This window comes from Rhincodon typus, chromosome 45, assembly GCF_021869965.1.
Source record: "Rhincodon typus isolate 14 chromosome 45, sRhiTyp1.1, whole genome shotgun sequence".
Classification (NCBI taxonomy): Eukaryota; Metazoa; Chordata; class Chondrichthyes; order Orectolobiformes; family Rhincodontidae; genus Rhincodon; species Rhincodon typus.
This window is the reverse complement of record NC_063376.1, coordinates 6,283,496-6,298,395: the sequence shown is the minus strand read 5'-3', so window position 1 is coordinate 6,298,395 and position 14,900 is coordinate 6,283,496. Positions and strand designations below refer to the sequence as shown.

The window sequence follows — 14,900 nt, the reverse complement described above, 5'->3', positions numbered from 1 at the left end:
TCCCTCATGATTTTATAAACCTCTACAGGGTCACCCTCTCAACCTCCTACGCTCCAGTGGAACAAGTGCCAGCCTCTCCTTATAATAGTCATAGAGTCATAGAGTTGTACAGCACAGAAACAGACCCTTCAGTCCAACTCATCCATGCTGATCAGATATCCTAAATTAATCTAGTCCCATTTGCCAGCATTTGGCCCATATCCCTCTAAACCCCTCCTACTCATGTACCCATCCAGATGCCTTCTAGATGTTATAATTATACCAGCCTCTACCACTTCCTCTGGCAGCTCATTCCATACACTGCACCACCCTCTGCGTGAAAATGTTGTCCCTCAGGTCCCTTTTAAATCTTTCCCCTCTCACCTTAAACATATTCCCTCTGGTTTTGGACTCCTCTACCCTGTGGAAAAAGACCTTGGCTATTCACCCTATCCATGGCCCCTCCACGCCAATTGGGAAGAGAGAGCCGCGGATGTCAGTGTGTAAGTGGTAAAGCACACAGGAAACAGACCCCTGTCCACGTGGCCAAATAAAAAGGGCGCTGACTTACTGCAGAAGTCTGGAGTCCTCCAGTTATGCACAGTGGCCCCAGCAGATAGACAGGCGTCGGTGTAGGCCTGGAGCTGGTCACACAGAGGAGGCTGGAAACCCTGGAACTGGCACATATCGTAAACGCAGTTGTTGAAGTAGGGCATTGGGTCCACAATCTTAACACAGTTCCTGTTAATTAAAACAACAGCCAGTCTTAAACGCGGGCTTTAGGTCACAAAACTTTTGGTTGATATTCAGCGGTAGAGGAGCACGCCAAATATCTAGGGTTCTATTTACGAAAGAGATTGATTCAAGGAGACTATCAAGGAAAGACCTGGAATTAATGAGAAGATTCCATGTTGATTAATGGGTACAAGGCTAAACCAAACTTAAACTTCTGATTGCAATTCCAGCATTGTCAGAAATGTCATGCTGATGTGTTATCTTGATGCGTTTTTCATTCAGTTATGAGATATAGGTGTCAGTGGCAAGACCAATGTTTGTCACCCATCTATCAATGCCCTTGGACCAGTTAGAGGGAAGTCAAGACTCAAGAACAATGTCATGGCGTTTATTACATGTAACATTCCCTCTAAGCTATACTACAGGTGGCATAGTGGTTAGCACTGCTGCCTCACAGCACCAGGGACGTGTGTTCCATTCCAGCCTCGGGTGACTGTCTGTGTACAGTTTGCATATTCTCCCCGTGTCCGCGTGGGTTTCCTCTGGGTGCTCCGGTTTCCTCCAAAGATGTGTAGGTTAGCGGGGACTGGCTGTGCTAAATTGCCCCATAGTGTCCAGGGATGTACAAGGCTAGGTGGATGAGCCATGGGAAATGCAGGGTCACAGAGATAGGGTAGTGGGTGGTGGGTCTGGGTGGGATGCTTTTCAGAGGGTTGGTGTGGACTCAATGGGCTGAATGACCTGCTTCCACACAGTAGGGATTCTGTGCGCTGTACCTGGAAGTTCATCCAGGAAGGTGGAAAAAAAATGTTAGGGTGTTATTTGGTCACATCTTGGCCATACCAGGTAAGGACACAAGGTATTTGCCAAAACTGATTCCCACTGGCACAGTTCTAAAGAAGGGTCACTGGACCCGAAACGTTAACTCTGCTTTCTCTGTACAGATGCTGCCAGAGCTGCTGAGCTTTCCCAGCTATTTCTCCTTTTGTTTCCCCAAAGGGGGAGAGTGAATCAGGTGAGTTTTTGTTTTAAACAGCAATCAATGATAGGTTTATAGTCACTTGCTTTCAATTTTAGATGGGTTAATTAATTGAATTTTAATTCCACCAGCTGCTATGGTCAGAATCGAACCTTGCTCCTGAACCATTAGCTGAGATCTCTGGACTATTAGTCCAGTGTCATTATCACTACATCACTATTTCAACCGACATTAAGGTTGAAGGTCATTTTCTTTACCCATGGCACACTAGCCTTGAAACTGCTTGGAGCTTTGATCCTTGGCAAGTGACCAAATACAACGTGATGTTTGGTTCCAATAAATATTGGGGACAGATCAAAGATATCCTGTTCCAATCCTGAACATGCACGCATGTGCAGGAGAATTCACTCTTGACTTTTCACCCTTTCTCTCCTCACCGTCCCAGGCCCCAGAAACTCTTTGGAAAGGTTCAAGATGGCAGCTTGCCACCATCTTCTCAAGGGATGGACAATAAATGCTAACAATGTCCACATTGTGTAAAAGAATGAACAAACACAAACTTCAGACCGTAATCTCTACTCCCATTTTGATTTAGCACTTCCGGCTGAAGATGGTTGCAAACACTTCAGTTTTATCTTTTGCACTGATGGCGCTAGGCTCCCCCAGTATGGAGGATGGGAATATTTGGGGAGCCTCCTCCTTGTGTTATTTGCTTTTATTTTGCTTCTGGACATCCAGACCGGCTCAAGTAACACCTTTTGTTCCTTTACTCACATCGCTTACGCCTTAGGCCCAAACTGCAATGACAGATTCGTGTGAGCTGTCCCGTCTTCCAGCCTATCAGGATTTACCCTTGGCTCTCTCCTTCTCACCTTCCCTTGACCCAGTTCTGAAGATAATTCATCAACCTAGCTTGTTAACTTTGTTTCTCCCCCTTACTTCCTCAGCACTTTCTGCCTGTATTTCCGATGTCCAGCACCCGCAGTATTCTGCTGTCGCGATCCAGTTCTCCTACCTGAACGGTCCCGTTGCATCGATGATCAGACCGCATTGGTCACTGCTGATCACTTTGTCGAAGACCTCTTTCTCGCATGGCATTGGGTCAATAGTCCTACACCTGGAACACAGAAACATGACTCAATGGGTCTTTGCTTTCCTGCCAGAAAGAAACCTTAAAAAAAAATTGGCCATGGCTTGATGTTGGGAGATATGCGTCAGTGGATGTGCAATCAGCATGGACTCAGTGGCAGGGTCTTAGATTGGCTCAGGATTGCACCTTGAGCCATTTGGATGACAGAAGCGTGCCTCCCGCGTCATCTTGAAACCATTTCCTTCTCCTGCAAACAGTATTGACAAAGGTGTTGAGGAGGAATGCAAGGCTGGTTTACAAGTTCCCAATTTCCAACCCTCCACTATTGGCGGCCATGCCTTCATGAGCTGCCCAGGTCCCAAGGGGTCTGGAGTTCCCTCTCTGAACCTTTCCCAGAGGGAAATGCGTGAAAGACATATTCTGGCCCGACTCCTCTTGTATACGTCAAAATGGCATTCCACCACGTTCATTTCAATGTCCGACTTTTTGCTCCTCTCTAGGCCACTCTCATGCTTTGCTTTGTTGCTCAAAAACCTACCTCTTCAATCAAGCCTGTGCTAACCGGCTTGTTATACATAGAATCCCTACAGTGTGGAAACAGGCCCTTCAGCCCAACAAGTCCACACTGACCCTTGGAGCATCCCACCCAGACCCATCCCCCTATAACCCACCTGATCTACACATCCCTGGACACTATGGGGCAATTTAGCATGGCCAATCCACCCTGACCTGCGCATCTTTGGACTGTCTCACAGTCTTCACTCTTCGGACCGTGGAGATATTCTCGTGCCCCAATCTAAGCACAGGAGATGAAGAGATTGATGTAACTCAGCTTTAAGCAGCACTTACTTCTCGTCCTCATCGTCTTTTGTCTTCCAGCTATCTCCAAATACGGTGTCATTTACTGCCAAGGCCCCATCCGGCTTCTGGTAATCATCAATGTAGTCACCATTAAAGTCACCACAGAGTCCGCACATCTGATTGTTGTAGGAGCTAAGAGAGAAAGAGACCTTTAATGAATGGGCTGAGGTCTGGGGAGATTGAGAGACCTCTAGTGTGAATGACATTCAGGCTGAAGGTAGCTCAGCATCGTGGCGTATGTTGCACACACAACAGATTTATGAAAGAAAAATCTTATCGGATGTGTGGCTGGGATGGCATTTGTTGCCCATCCATAATTGCCCCTTGAGAAGGTGGTGGTGAGCTGTACTGCTGCAGCCTGTGTGGTGTAGGGATGCCCGCATGGTGCCATCAGGGAGGGGAGTTTGACCCAGCAACAGTGAAGCAGCGGCCGATATATTTCCAAGTTGGGACGGTGTGTGGTTTGGAAGGAAATTTGCAGATGGTGGTGTCCCCATGCGTCTACTGGCCTCGTCCTTTAGGACGGTGTAGGCCGCAGGTTTGAAAGGTGCTGCCGAAGGAGCCTCGCAGTGCACCTTGTAAATCATACACAATGCTGCCGATGTCGAAGGGAGTGAAGGTTGAAGCCCATCAAAATGTGTTGCCTTATCCTGGATGTCATTAAGCGTCTCGAATCACGAGGCAAGCGAAGAGTGTTCTTCCACACTCCTCATCTCGGAGATGGTGAACATTTCTTGGAGGTGAAGGGGTGAAGTGAAAGGTTTGACAGCACGCTCAAGCTCAAAAGCTATGGGACTCACCTGGGTACAGTTATCTTCACAAAATGGTTTCCGTCGTATTGTAGCTTCAAGCCAAAGTCTGTCTGGAGCATGACATATTGGCCGGATTGAGAGAGCTGGACCCTGCCCACCTCTTTAGGCAGTCTCACTCTTGTTTGGCCCACCTGCAATAACAAGGATCAATATTTTGCTTTTCTCAGACGTAGTTCTGAATGTTTTCCAACACTGAAAAGCCTTGTATAAGATGGTCTTGACACGGTGCCACCAAATCAGACCAACTTCATCAACAGTCCCTTGGTCAGACAGATTCTGATCGTCGCTGAATATCAATCATCATGCACTCATCAGGACAAACGCAAGAATGCCAAGTTTTATAGTGCAGGGCTAAAATGGTGCTGATTGGTTGGCAAAACCACTTCTGACTGGCAGAAGTGTTGCCATGGTGAAAGTGTCTGGGTAATTCACAATAGGCACAAGGCTTGGATATATTCCCTTTGTCTGCAGGGAACTGCTCCCTGTGTGTGAATGTATGTTGCATCTCAGAAGCATGAATGAGCTCAGATACAAACTCAACCAGACTTTGTATTCTCTAGAGTTTAGAAAGATGGGACGGACTCTGATTGAAATGTATAAAATTCCAACATGACTGGACAGACTAGATGCAAGGAGGGTTTTCCCCTGGTTGGGGAGTCTAGAACCAACAAGCACGGTCTGAAGATATAGAGTAGACCACGTTCTCCTTTATTGCTAGAGGGATGGAGTTTAAAAGCAGGGAGGTTATGCTGCAGCTGTACAGGGTGCTGGTGAGGCCACACCTGGAGTACTGTGTACAGTTTTCATAGAATCCCTACAGTGTGGAAACAGGCCACTCATCCCAACAAGTCCACACTGTCCTTCTGAAGGGCATCCCACCCAGTCCAATCCCCCTTCCCTTTCCCTATAACCCTGCATTTCCCATGTCTAACTTATACACCTCTTGACACTACGGGCAATTTAGCACAGCCAATCTACATAGCCTGCACACCTTTGGACCGTGGGAGGAAACCAGAGCACCCGGAGGAAACCCACGCAGACATGGGGAGAACGTGCAAACTCCACACAGTTGCCCAAGGATGGAATCGAACCTGGGTCCCTGGCGCTGTGAGGCAGCAGTGCTAACCACTGAGCCACCATGCCACCTTTTGTCTCCTTACTTGAGAAATGATGGACTGGCACTGGAGGGGTTGCAGAGGAGGTTCACCAGGTTGATGTCGGAGTTGAGAGGGTTGGCTTGTGAGGAGAGATTGAGTAGACTGGGATGGGTGGGGGGGGGGGGCGTGGTTCTTATGGGAACATATACAGTTATGAAGGGAATAGATTAGTTGGAAGCAGGGAGGCTGTTTCCACTGGCGAGTGAAACTAGAACTAGGGGGCACAGCCTCAAAATAAGGGGGAGGCAGATTTAGGACTGAGTTGAGGAGGAACTTCTTCACTCAAAGGGTTGTGAATCTGTGGAATTCCCTGCCCAGTGAAACAGCTGAGGCTACCTTGTTGAATGTCTTTAAGGCAAAGATAGATTTCTGAACAGTAAAGGAATTAAGGGTTATGGTGAGCGGGCGGGTAAGTAGAGCTGAGTCCACGTATCTTATTAAATGGTGGAGCAGGCTCGAGGGGCCAGATGGCCTACTTCTGCTTCTATTTCTTATGTTATTACAACAGAAAATTTCTTCACTCAAAGATTTGGAATTCTCTACCAAGGAAGGTTGTGGAGGCCAAGTTGCTGAGAAAGAAAGAGATCGATAAATAGATTAAAGGCATCAAGGAATATTGGGAAAAAAACTGGGATTTAGATAGAGGATGAGCCATTACTGTAGTGATTGTAATGAGGTCAGTCATAGATGCTGAGTTCCCTGATTGGAGCTGTTAGCCTGTTCCAATCAGGGAGCCCTGGCTGACAGATAAGAACAGGAGTGTCAGAGGTTCTGTTCGTTATGAGGAAGCTGGGATCAGTGTCAAGGACTCTCCACATGTAAATAAAGGGTGACTTAGTGATGGGGTACTGGCCTCTGTGGAGTTATTTCAATAATCATATTGAATGGTGGAGAAAGCTTGATGGGCTGAATGGCCTACTCTTGCTCCTATGATTATCTTAAATTGCTTGCTTGTGTGGTTATTAGTGCACTTGGGGTTGTTAGGCAAGTGTTATCCAATCATATAATCATGCCTAAGGATGGACATTTTGTTTTGGGTTTTGCAAGTGTCTGTAATTGCGTGATTTGAGCTGCCAGATCAAAATGCTGTTTGATTCTATCAGACAGTCATTGGTCTATGTAACTGCCAGACAACTAGTGCTGAAACTGTTACACAATTGTCTCGTAGACAAACCTCCCAGACTAATGGGTGCGCTGTGTTGACGAGAGTTGTGTAAAATACAACTGCACTGTCATTGTGAGAACGGATTGCTTAAGGTGTTGTGATTTATTGGTTGATATCTGTCAATACAGTGTGGAGCTGGAGGAACACAGCAGGTCAGGCAGCATTAGAGGAGCAGGAAAGTCGATGTTTCAGGCCTGGACTCTTCATCAGGACTCTTTTAGTCTCACCTTGGTCAATATCTGTTCTATCTCACTTTTGTCCCGAAGTGGGAGAGTGTTTCTGTGACTGGTTTGTATCTTACAGCTATGGATTCCATTTAGAATTGTACCAAAATGGCAACTTTCTACCCTGTAGCTCTGTGTTGTGGCTACAAATTTTTTATTCAGTCATGGGATGAGGGCATCACTGGCCAGGCCAGGATTTATTGCCCACCCCTGATTTCCCAGAGGCCAATTAAGAATCGGCCATATTGCTGTGGGTCTGTAGTCACATGTAGACCAGACCTGGTAAGGATGGCAGTTTCCTTCCCTAAGGGACATTAGTGAACCAGATGGGTTTTTCCCTGACAATCGACAATGGATTCATGGTCATCATTAGATTCTTAATTCCAGATATTTATTGGATTCAAATTCCGCCATGTGCTGTGGCAGGATTCGAAGCCGGGACACCAGAACATTACTTGGGTCTTTGGATTAACAGTCCTGTAATAGTGGGGCAGCATAGTGGCTCAGTGGTTAGCACTACTGCCTCGTAGCATCAGGGACCTGGGTTCCATTCCACCCTCTGGTGACTGTGTGGAGTTTGCACAAAATGCAAGGTCCTAGGAATAGGGTAGGGGGTGAGTCTGGCTGTTATGCTCTTTGGAGAGTTGGTGTGGCTTTGTTGGGCCAAATGGCCTCTTTCTACAGTGTAGGGATTCTATGAATACCACTAGTCCATTGCCTCCCCAGTCAAGCAATGGCAGTTTTGACCTTATAGCTCTAGATGAGGTAAAGAGGGTTACAAAGTGCATTGACAGCCCAGGCTAATGCTCTAGATTCAAATCACACTTTATCAGCATTAATTTCAATTAATGGAAAAGTTGGAATTAATTCCCCATGGACAGTGCTGACTCTGGACTCTTGGTTGGTGGTGAGTAATCTAATAGCAGTTTAAAAATAAACAGGCCAGTTTTTCACCCTTGTTTTCCCTTTTGGTCTCTTGTGCTGACTTTGTAGCAGGTATGGGTTACCCCACTCCACAGCCTGCTTCTTTCTGAACTGGCTTTTCTGCATGACATAAGTTGTACCAACATCAGGATGTTTGTCAGTGGCATGGTGGCTCAGTGGTTAGCCCTATAGTGCCAAAAGCCCGACTTCGATTCCAGCCTCGGGCGACTGTCTGTGTAGAGTTTGTATGTTCTCCCCGTGTCTGTGTGGGTTTCCTCTGGGTCTCTTCCCACAGTCCAAAGATGTGCAGGTTATGTGGATTGGCCATGCTAAATTATCCCATAGTATCCAGGGATGTGCAAGCTAGGTGGGTTAGCCATGGGAAATGTGGGGTTACAGGTCTGGATGGGATGCTCCCTGGAGGGGTAGTGTGGACTTGATGGGCTGAAGGGCCTGCTTCTACACTTTAGGGATTCTATGGTTGTCATTGCATTACCTGCTGTGAAATCCAACTAAAACCAAATTGTCAGGAGGAGATTTGATCAGTTTTTTCCCTCCCCAGACTAGGGACTAAGTATCCCTACTTGCTTCCCTCGCCATCCATCTCCCAGGGGGAGACATTTCAGCGGAGGTCTGATATCAGAAAATCCATACCGTTTGTTACACTCATTACAGGAAGTGAGTATGGGCAGTAAAAGAGAAGTGGGTAATGAGGGAGAGAAATCTTTGGAATTCTCTGCCCCACAGGGTAGAGCAGACTGGATTTTATATATATATATATATATATATATATATACAGCCAAGGTCAAGTTAAACACATTTGTTTTGTTCAATAAGGGAATCACAGATTTATGAGAGGCTGACAGGAAGATGGAACTGAGGCTGCAATCAGTTCATCAATGATAGGAAGAGCAGGAGAGAATGTGCTTTCGCTTATCCATCATCTCCTTTGACTATTGGGAAATAAAATTGCTGTTGATTGACAAAATGAGGACACGAGCCCTGAGCTAGACATTGAAAGTACCTGAGCTACCAGAGAAAGTGTTCTATCCAGATGCGTAGCAGCTTGGTATGGCAACTGCTCTGCCCAGGACCATAAGAAACTACAGAGAAGTGTGAACACAGCCCAGTCCATCATGCAAACCAACCTTCCAGCCATTGATCCATCTACATTTCTTGCTGCCTTGGGAAGGCAGCTAATATGATCAAAGACCCTCCCACCCCGGTTATAATCTCTTCCGTCAGGCAGAAGATACAAAAGCTTAAACACATGTACCAACAGGTTCAAGAACAGCTTCTTCCCTGCTTTAATTGGACTTCTTGAATGGACCTCTCCTACTTTTAATTGAATAGAGTCATAGAGTCACACCACATGGAAACAGACCCTTCAGTCCAATCAGTCCATGCTGACCATAATCCGAAACTAAACTAGTCCCACCTACCTGCTCCTGACCCATATCCCTCCAAACTTTTCCTATTCATGGATTTATCCAAATGTCTTTTAAACATTGTAACTGTACCCGCATCCACTACTTCCTCAGGAAGTTCATCCCACACATGAACCACGCTCTCTGTAAAAAAAAAATACCCCTCATGTCCTTTTTAAATCTTTCTCTGTTGACTTTGCTTTTTGTGCACCTTCTCTGCTACCATAACATTGTATTCTTCACTCTGTTCTATTACCCTAATGCACTTTGTATGGTATGGTCTGCCTGTACTGCGAGCAAAACAAAACTTAATCAAATCAAACATTTCAGTCTCGGGACCATCACTATTCAACTGCTTATGGTACCGGTATCTCTGGTATCCTGGTACAAAACTTGTCTTTCATATCAATTTTCATGATATGGGCATCACTGTCAAGGCTAGTCCATGCCCAGTTTCTGTGACATGAAGTTTCAGAGGGCAGTTGAAAGTCAACCATGTTGTTGTGCTGTGTGATATTTAGAATGGGTAAGTACAGCAGAGTTCCCTCCCTGAAAGACATTGAGGAAGCCATTGATTTTGACTACAATCTAATAATTTCAGTTGGGGAGGCGCTGGCCTAGTGGTATTAATGCTGGACTAATCTAGCTAAACTAAAGTAGTCCCACCTGCCTGCTCCTGACCCATATCCCTCCAAACCTTTCCTATTCATGAGCTTATCCAAATATCTTTTAAACGTTGTAACTGTACCCACATTTAGTTAATCCAGAGACCCAGATAATGTTCTGGGGACCTGGATTCGAATCCTGCTATTTGAATGCAGAAATTTGAATTCTATTTAAAAAAAATTAAGACTTTAACGGTGACCATTGTCAGGAAAAAAACCCATCTGGCTCACTAATGCCCTTTAGGGAAGGAAATCTGCCTGGTCTGGCCTGCCATGACTCCAGACCCACAGCAATGTGAGGTTGACTCTTAACTGCCCTCTGGGCAATTAGGGATGGACAATAAATGCTGGCCTAGCCAGCGATGCCATCTGTGAATGAATAAAGGCAAAAAAGAATCATTCTGACTGACTGAACTCAGTGAACTCAGAGTGATTGGCAAAACTAGGGAGACTGACCATGATTCGCCTGTTTTTCATCAGAGTAATGGTGATGCCATCAATGGTGATGTAAAGTTTTCTCAGGTATGTGGCTCCAGGTAATCCCCTCTCCTCATTCTTCCCTTCAATGCTGAACCAGGGTCCTGGAAATCATTCAATAACATTAATGAGAAAGGTGGAGTGAGTGTGGAGTAAGTACAGAGAGACTCCCTAACACTCACACACGCACATACTCACACTCACACACATACATACTCACATTCACACACACTCTCATACACAGACACATACACACACAGACACACACGCAACAAACTCACACACGCTCACACACATACACTCATGCACACTTTCACGCTCACAAAAACACACACATACTCACACTCCCACATTCTCATACACGCACACACACATAAACACACACACACACACAACAAACTCACACGCTCTCACACATACACTCACACACACTTTCATGCTCACACACACACACACACACTCATACACACATGCAACACACACACACGCAACACACACACATGCTCACACATACACACACACTTACACACACACGTGCTCACATACACATGCTCACACACACACACATGCTCACACACATACACACACTCGCACTCACTCACTTACACACACACAAACAGACTCACACACACACAAACATGCTCACGCATACTCACAGTCACACACATATACAATCATACTCACACACACATTCACACACACAAACACTCTCTCTCACACACAAACACACACACACACACACACACAAACACACTCTCTCTCACACACACACAGGCAGGCAGACACATAGACACACAAACATGTACACTGACATAGACACAACATACAGCTAACCAGAAACTCAAGCACACTGAGACACACACATACAGACAGACACGTGTACATAGAAGTACACAGACAGGCACAAATGGACAAATATGTAGAAAGAAAGACATAAACAGACATATACTGACAGTGAGATACATACATCTACACAGTCATGCACAACCTGGAAAACACATGCACACACAAGGAGGTAAACGCAACACTACACAGACAGAAACAGGCACACAGACAGAACCACACACACAGAGTGATCAAGCATTCACAGAAATACTGAAATATGCACATTAACAAGCAGAATGGAAAACCCACACAGACACATGTGCAAGGTGTACATCTCACACACATGTGGCCAGCAACAGGTTGGAGTTCCAAAAAAAGTCATATGGACTGGAAACATCCAGTCTGTCTGTCTGTCTCTCTCTATCTCTCTCTTCACAGCTGCTGCCAAACCTGCTGCGTTTCTCCAGCACATACTGAGTTTATATTTAAAAATAACAGAGCAATGTTTGCTTAGTGTCTTTGGATGCCAGAGCATCCAAAGCATCCCCCCCCACCACACACAGCCAATGGAGTAGTGGTTACTATGGTAACGTGGGAAACACAGCAGGCAATCGGTGCACAGCAAGATCCCACATGCAGCAATGTGATAACGATTTAGATCCGCTGTTTTGACTGTTGAACAAGGAGGGTGAATATTGGCTCAGCAGGTCAGGGACAACTTCCACTACTCTTGTTCAAAACAGATCCCCCCACCCCGAGACCTTTCTTACACCCTCCTGAAAGGATTAACATTTCATTGAAATTCTGACAATGCAGCACTGCCTCAGTGCTACCGCAGAGAGTATCGATTTGGACTTACAGTGTAGGGAGCAGGACTCAAACTGTTGACCTACTCCCTCAGAGAAGAGAGGATTACCACGGTGAATACTGGAGCCATTCATGGGCTCAACAGCTATGAGAAGAAATAACAGGTTCATGTCTTAGGTGTAGCTTCTTCAGCAGAACTTGGCTTTTCCTCCAAGAGATGCTGTGTGTCTTTCTACTTTCAGGCTCTTTATCTTTCTTCTATACATACCTGTCTTATTGTGGCAGTTTCTGGCAAGGGTATATGTACAGGTCCCCAGGAATGTGAACTTCCTGTTGTCAAAGGTTATGTAGTGAGGATCTCCAGACACAATGCAAGTGCCATCTGACAGAGGAAACGGGTTAAAAAAAAATTAATTTCTCAGTTAGGGTCATAGAGGTCTACAGTGTGGAAACAGGCCCATCTTGTCCACGCTGGCCAGTTTTCACAATTAAACTTAGTCCCATTTGCCTGGGTTTGGCCCACATCCCACCGCACCTGTCTAAATGTTTCTTAAATGACAAAATTGTACTCGCTACCACCGCTACCTCTGGCAGACTGCAAATGTCGAGTGGAAAAGCACAGCAGGTCAGACAGCATCCAAGGAGTAGGAAAGTCAACCCAGAGTCCTGACAAAGGGCTCTGGCCCAAAACGTTGACTCTCCTGCTCCTCGGATGCTGTCTGACCTGCTGTGCTTTTTCAGCTCCACTGTTATTGACTCTTACTTCCAGCATCTGCAGTCCTTACTGTGTCCAAGTGGCTGACTGCCTCTGGCAGCTGATTCCAGACACTCACCACTCTCTGTGTGAAAAAACTCCCCCTCTGGACCCTTTTGTATCGCTCACCTTAAACCTATCCCCTCTAGTTTCAGATTCCTCTACCATGGGGCTATCTACCTTATCTATGCCTCTCATGATTTTATAGACCTCTATAAGGTCAGCCCCCTGTCTCCTACACTCCAGGGAATACAGTCCCAGCCTATCCAGCCTCTCCTTATAACTCAAACCTTCAGTCCAGGAAGCATCTTAGTAAATCTTTTGTGCACTCTGGCTAGTTTAATAATATTCTTTCTGTAGTAGGGTGACCAGAACTGCATACAGTACTCCGAATGTGGCCTCACCAACATCTTGTACTGCTGCAACAAGACATCCCAACTCCTGTACTCAACGCTCTGACCGATGAAGGCAAGTATGCTGAAATCCTTCTTCACCACCCTGTCTACCTGTGACTCCACTTCCAAGGAACTATGAACATGTAGCCCTAGATCTCTTTGTTCCATAACTCTCCTCAGGGCCCTACCATTGACTGTGTAAGTCCTGCCCTGGTTTGACCCACAATAACGTAAACTTCATCTGCCATTCCTCAGCCCCCCTGGCCCAGTTGATCAAGATCACGCCGCATTCCCAGATAACCTTCTTCACTGTCCACTATACCACTAATCTTGGTGTTATCCGCAAACTTACTAACCGTGCTTTTTGTATTGCCATCTACATCACTTATATAAATGACAAACAAAAGTGGACCCAGCACCGATCCCCGTGGAACATCGGTGGTCATAATAGGCCTCCTGTCCGATAAACAACCCTCCACCACCCACCCTCTGTCGCGTCTTTACTAACTAGTCTACCATGCGGGACCTTGTCAACGGCTTTACTAAAATCCAAGTAAACAACGTCGGTCGCTCTGCCCTTGTCAATCTTGTTGGTTAGTTCCTCAAAAAACTCAGTAAAGTTTGTGAGACACGACTTCCCTCACACAAACCATGCTGACTATCCTTAATCATTCCTTGCCTCTCCAAATGCATTCAAATCCTTCAGAATCACCTCCATGAACTTCCCACCACCAAAGTCAGCCTCACATGTCGATAGCTCCCAGGCTTCTCTTTACATGCCTTCTTAAAGAAAGGCACAACATTAGTCATTCTCCAGTCCTCCAGCACATCACCCGTGGCTATAGATGATACAAATATCTCTGCTAAGGGCCCCACAATTTCTTCCCAAACTTCCCACAAAGTCTGACGATAGACTAGATCAGGTCCTGGAGATTTAGCCACCTTTATATTTTCTATGACCTCTAACACTTGTGTAACGTGCGCTGTTTTCGAAACATCAATATTTATTTCCTGGAATTCCCTAGCGCCCACTTCTTTCACCACAGTAAAAACTGACGCACAATATTCATTTAATATCTTTCCCATCTCCTGAGGTTCAACACAAAGATGACCTCTTTGATCTTTAAGGGGCCCTACTCTCTCTCCAGTTGTCCTGATTCTTCAATTACTCATGAACTGGGCACCAAACGTTGCAGCTGCTTTAACATTTCTCCATCACTTACTCCCATAGATTTCAATTACACCCTCGAAATATGATGAGTTACTGATGTGAATAGATTAGTAGACATTTCACAGAAGTCTTTGAAAGGACAGGAATGGGTCTGGTGTTTGGTCACATGCTCTTTATGTGTGAGACAAAAGAGATCTACCTGGTTGACGGACCTCTGTTGTTATCTCTAAAGTTTTGTAAAGTTCACAAAAAGAGTTGTAAATATTATTGACCTTTCAAATGACTGACCTTAAATGACACAAAAGAGATTACCGTCATAAATCACTCATCACAAAATAATGACCGCAAGTTATAGATGAATTTCCTGACCTGTGGGTAGCATAGTTGTCATTGATGTCATCTCGGAGGTGGATGGTGTGGTCTCGGGGGTGGATGGTGTGGTCTCGGGGGTGG

The 14,900-nt window shown here is 45.7% G+C and overlaps 1 protein-coding gene across 1 annotated transcript in view; it reads right to left on the bottom strand.

Annotated features, from left to right (window-relative positions):
- The window catches only part of LOC109916072 (zonadhesin-like), a 71,227-nt gene extending 56,342 nt beyond the window's left edge, over positions 1-14,885 (bottom strand). Inside the window, exons 1-7 of the mRNA XM_048620002.1 lie at positions 14,817-14,885; positions 12,396-12,509; positions 10,475-10,599; positions 4,445-4,587; positions 3,633-3,776; positions 2,709-2,810; positions 551-720 (exon numbers count right to left, since the gene is read on the bottom strand). Coding sequence (XP_048475959.1) covers positions 551-720; positions 2,709-2,810; positions 3,633-3,776; positions 4,445-4,587; positions 10,475-10,599; positions 12,396-12,509; positions 14,817-14,847 — 829 coding nt within the window. The 5' untranslated portion in view covers positions 14,848-14,885. The remainder of the gene's footprint in view (positions 1-550; positions 721-2,708; positions 2,811-3,632; positions 3,777-4,444; positions 4,588-10,474; positions 10,600-12,395; positions 12,510-14,816) is intronic.
- Between the last annotated feature and the right edge of the window lie 15 nt (positions 14,886-14,900).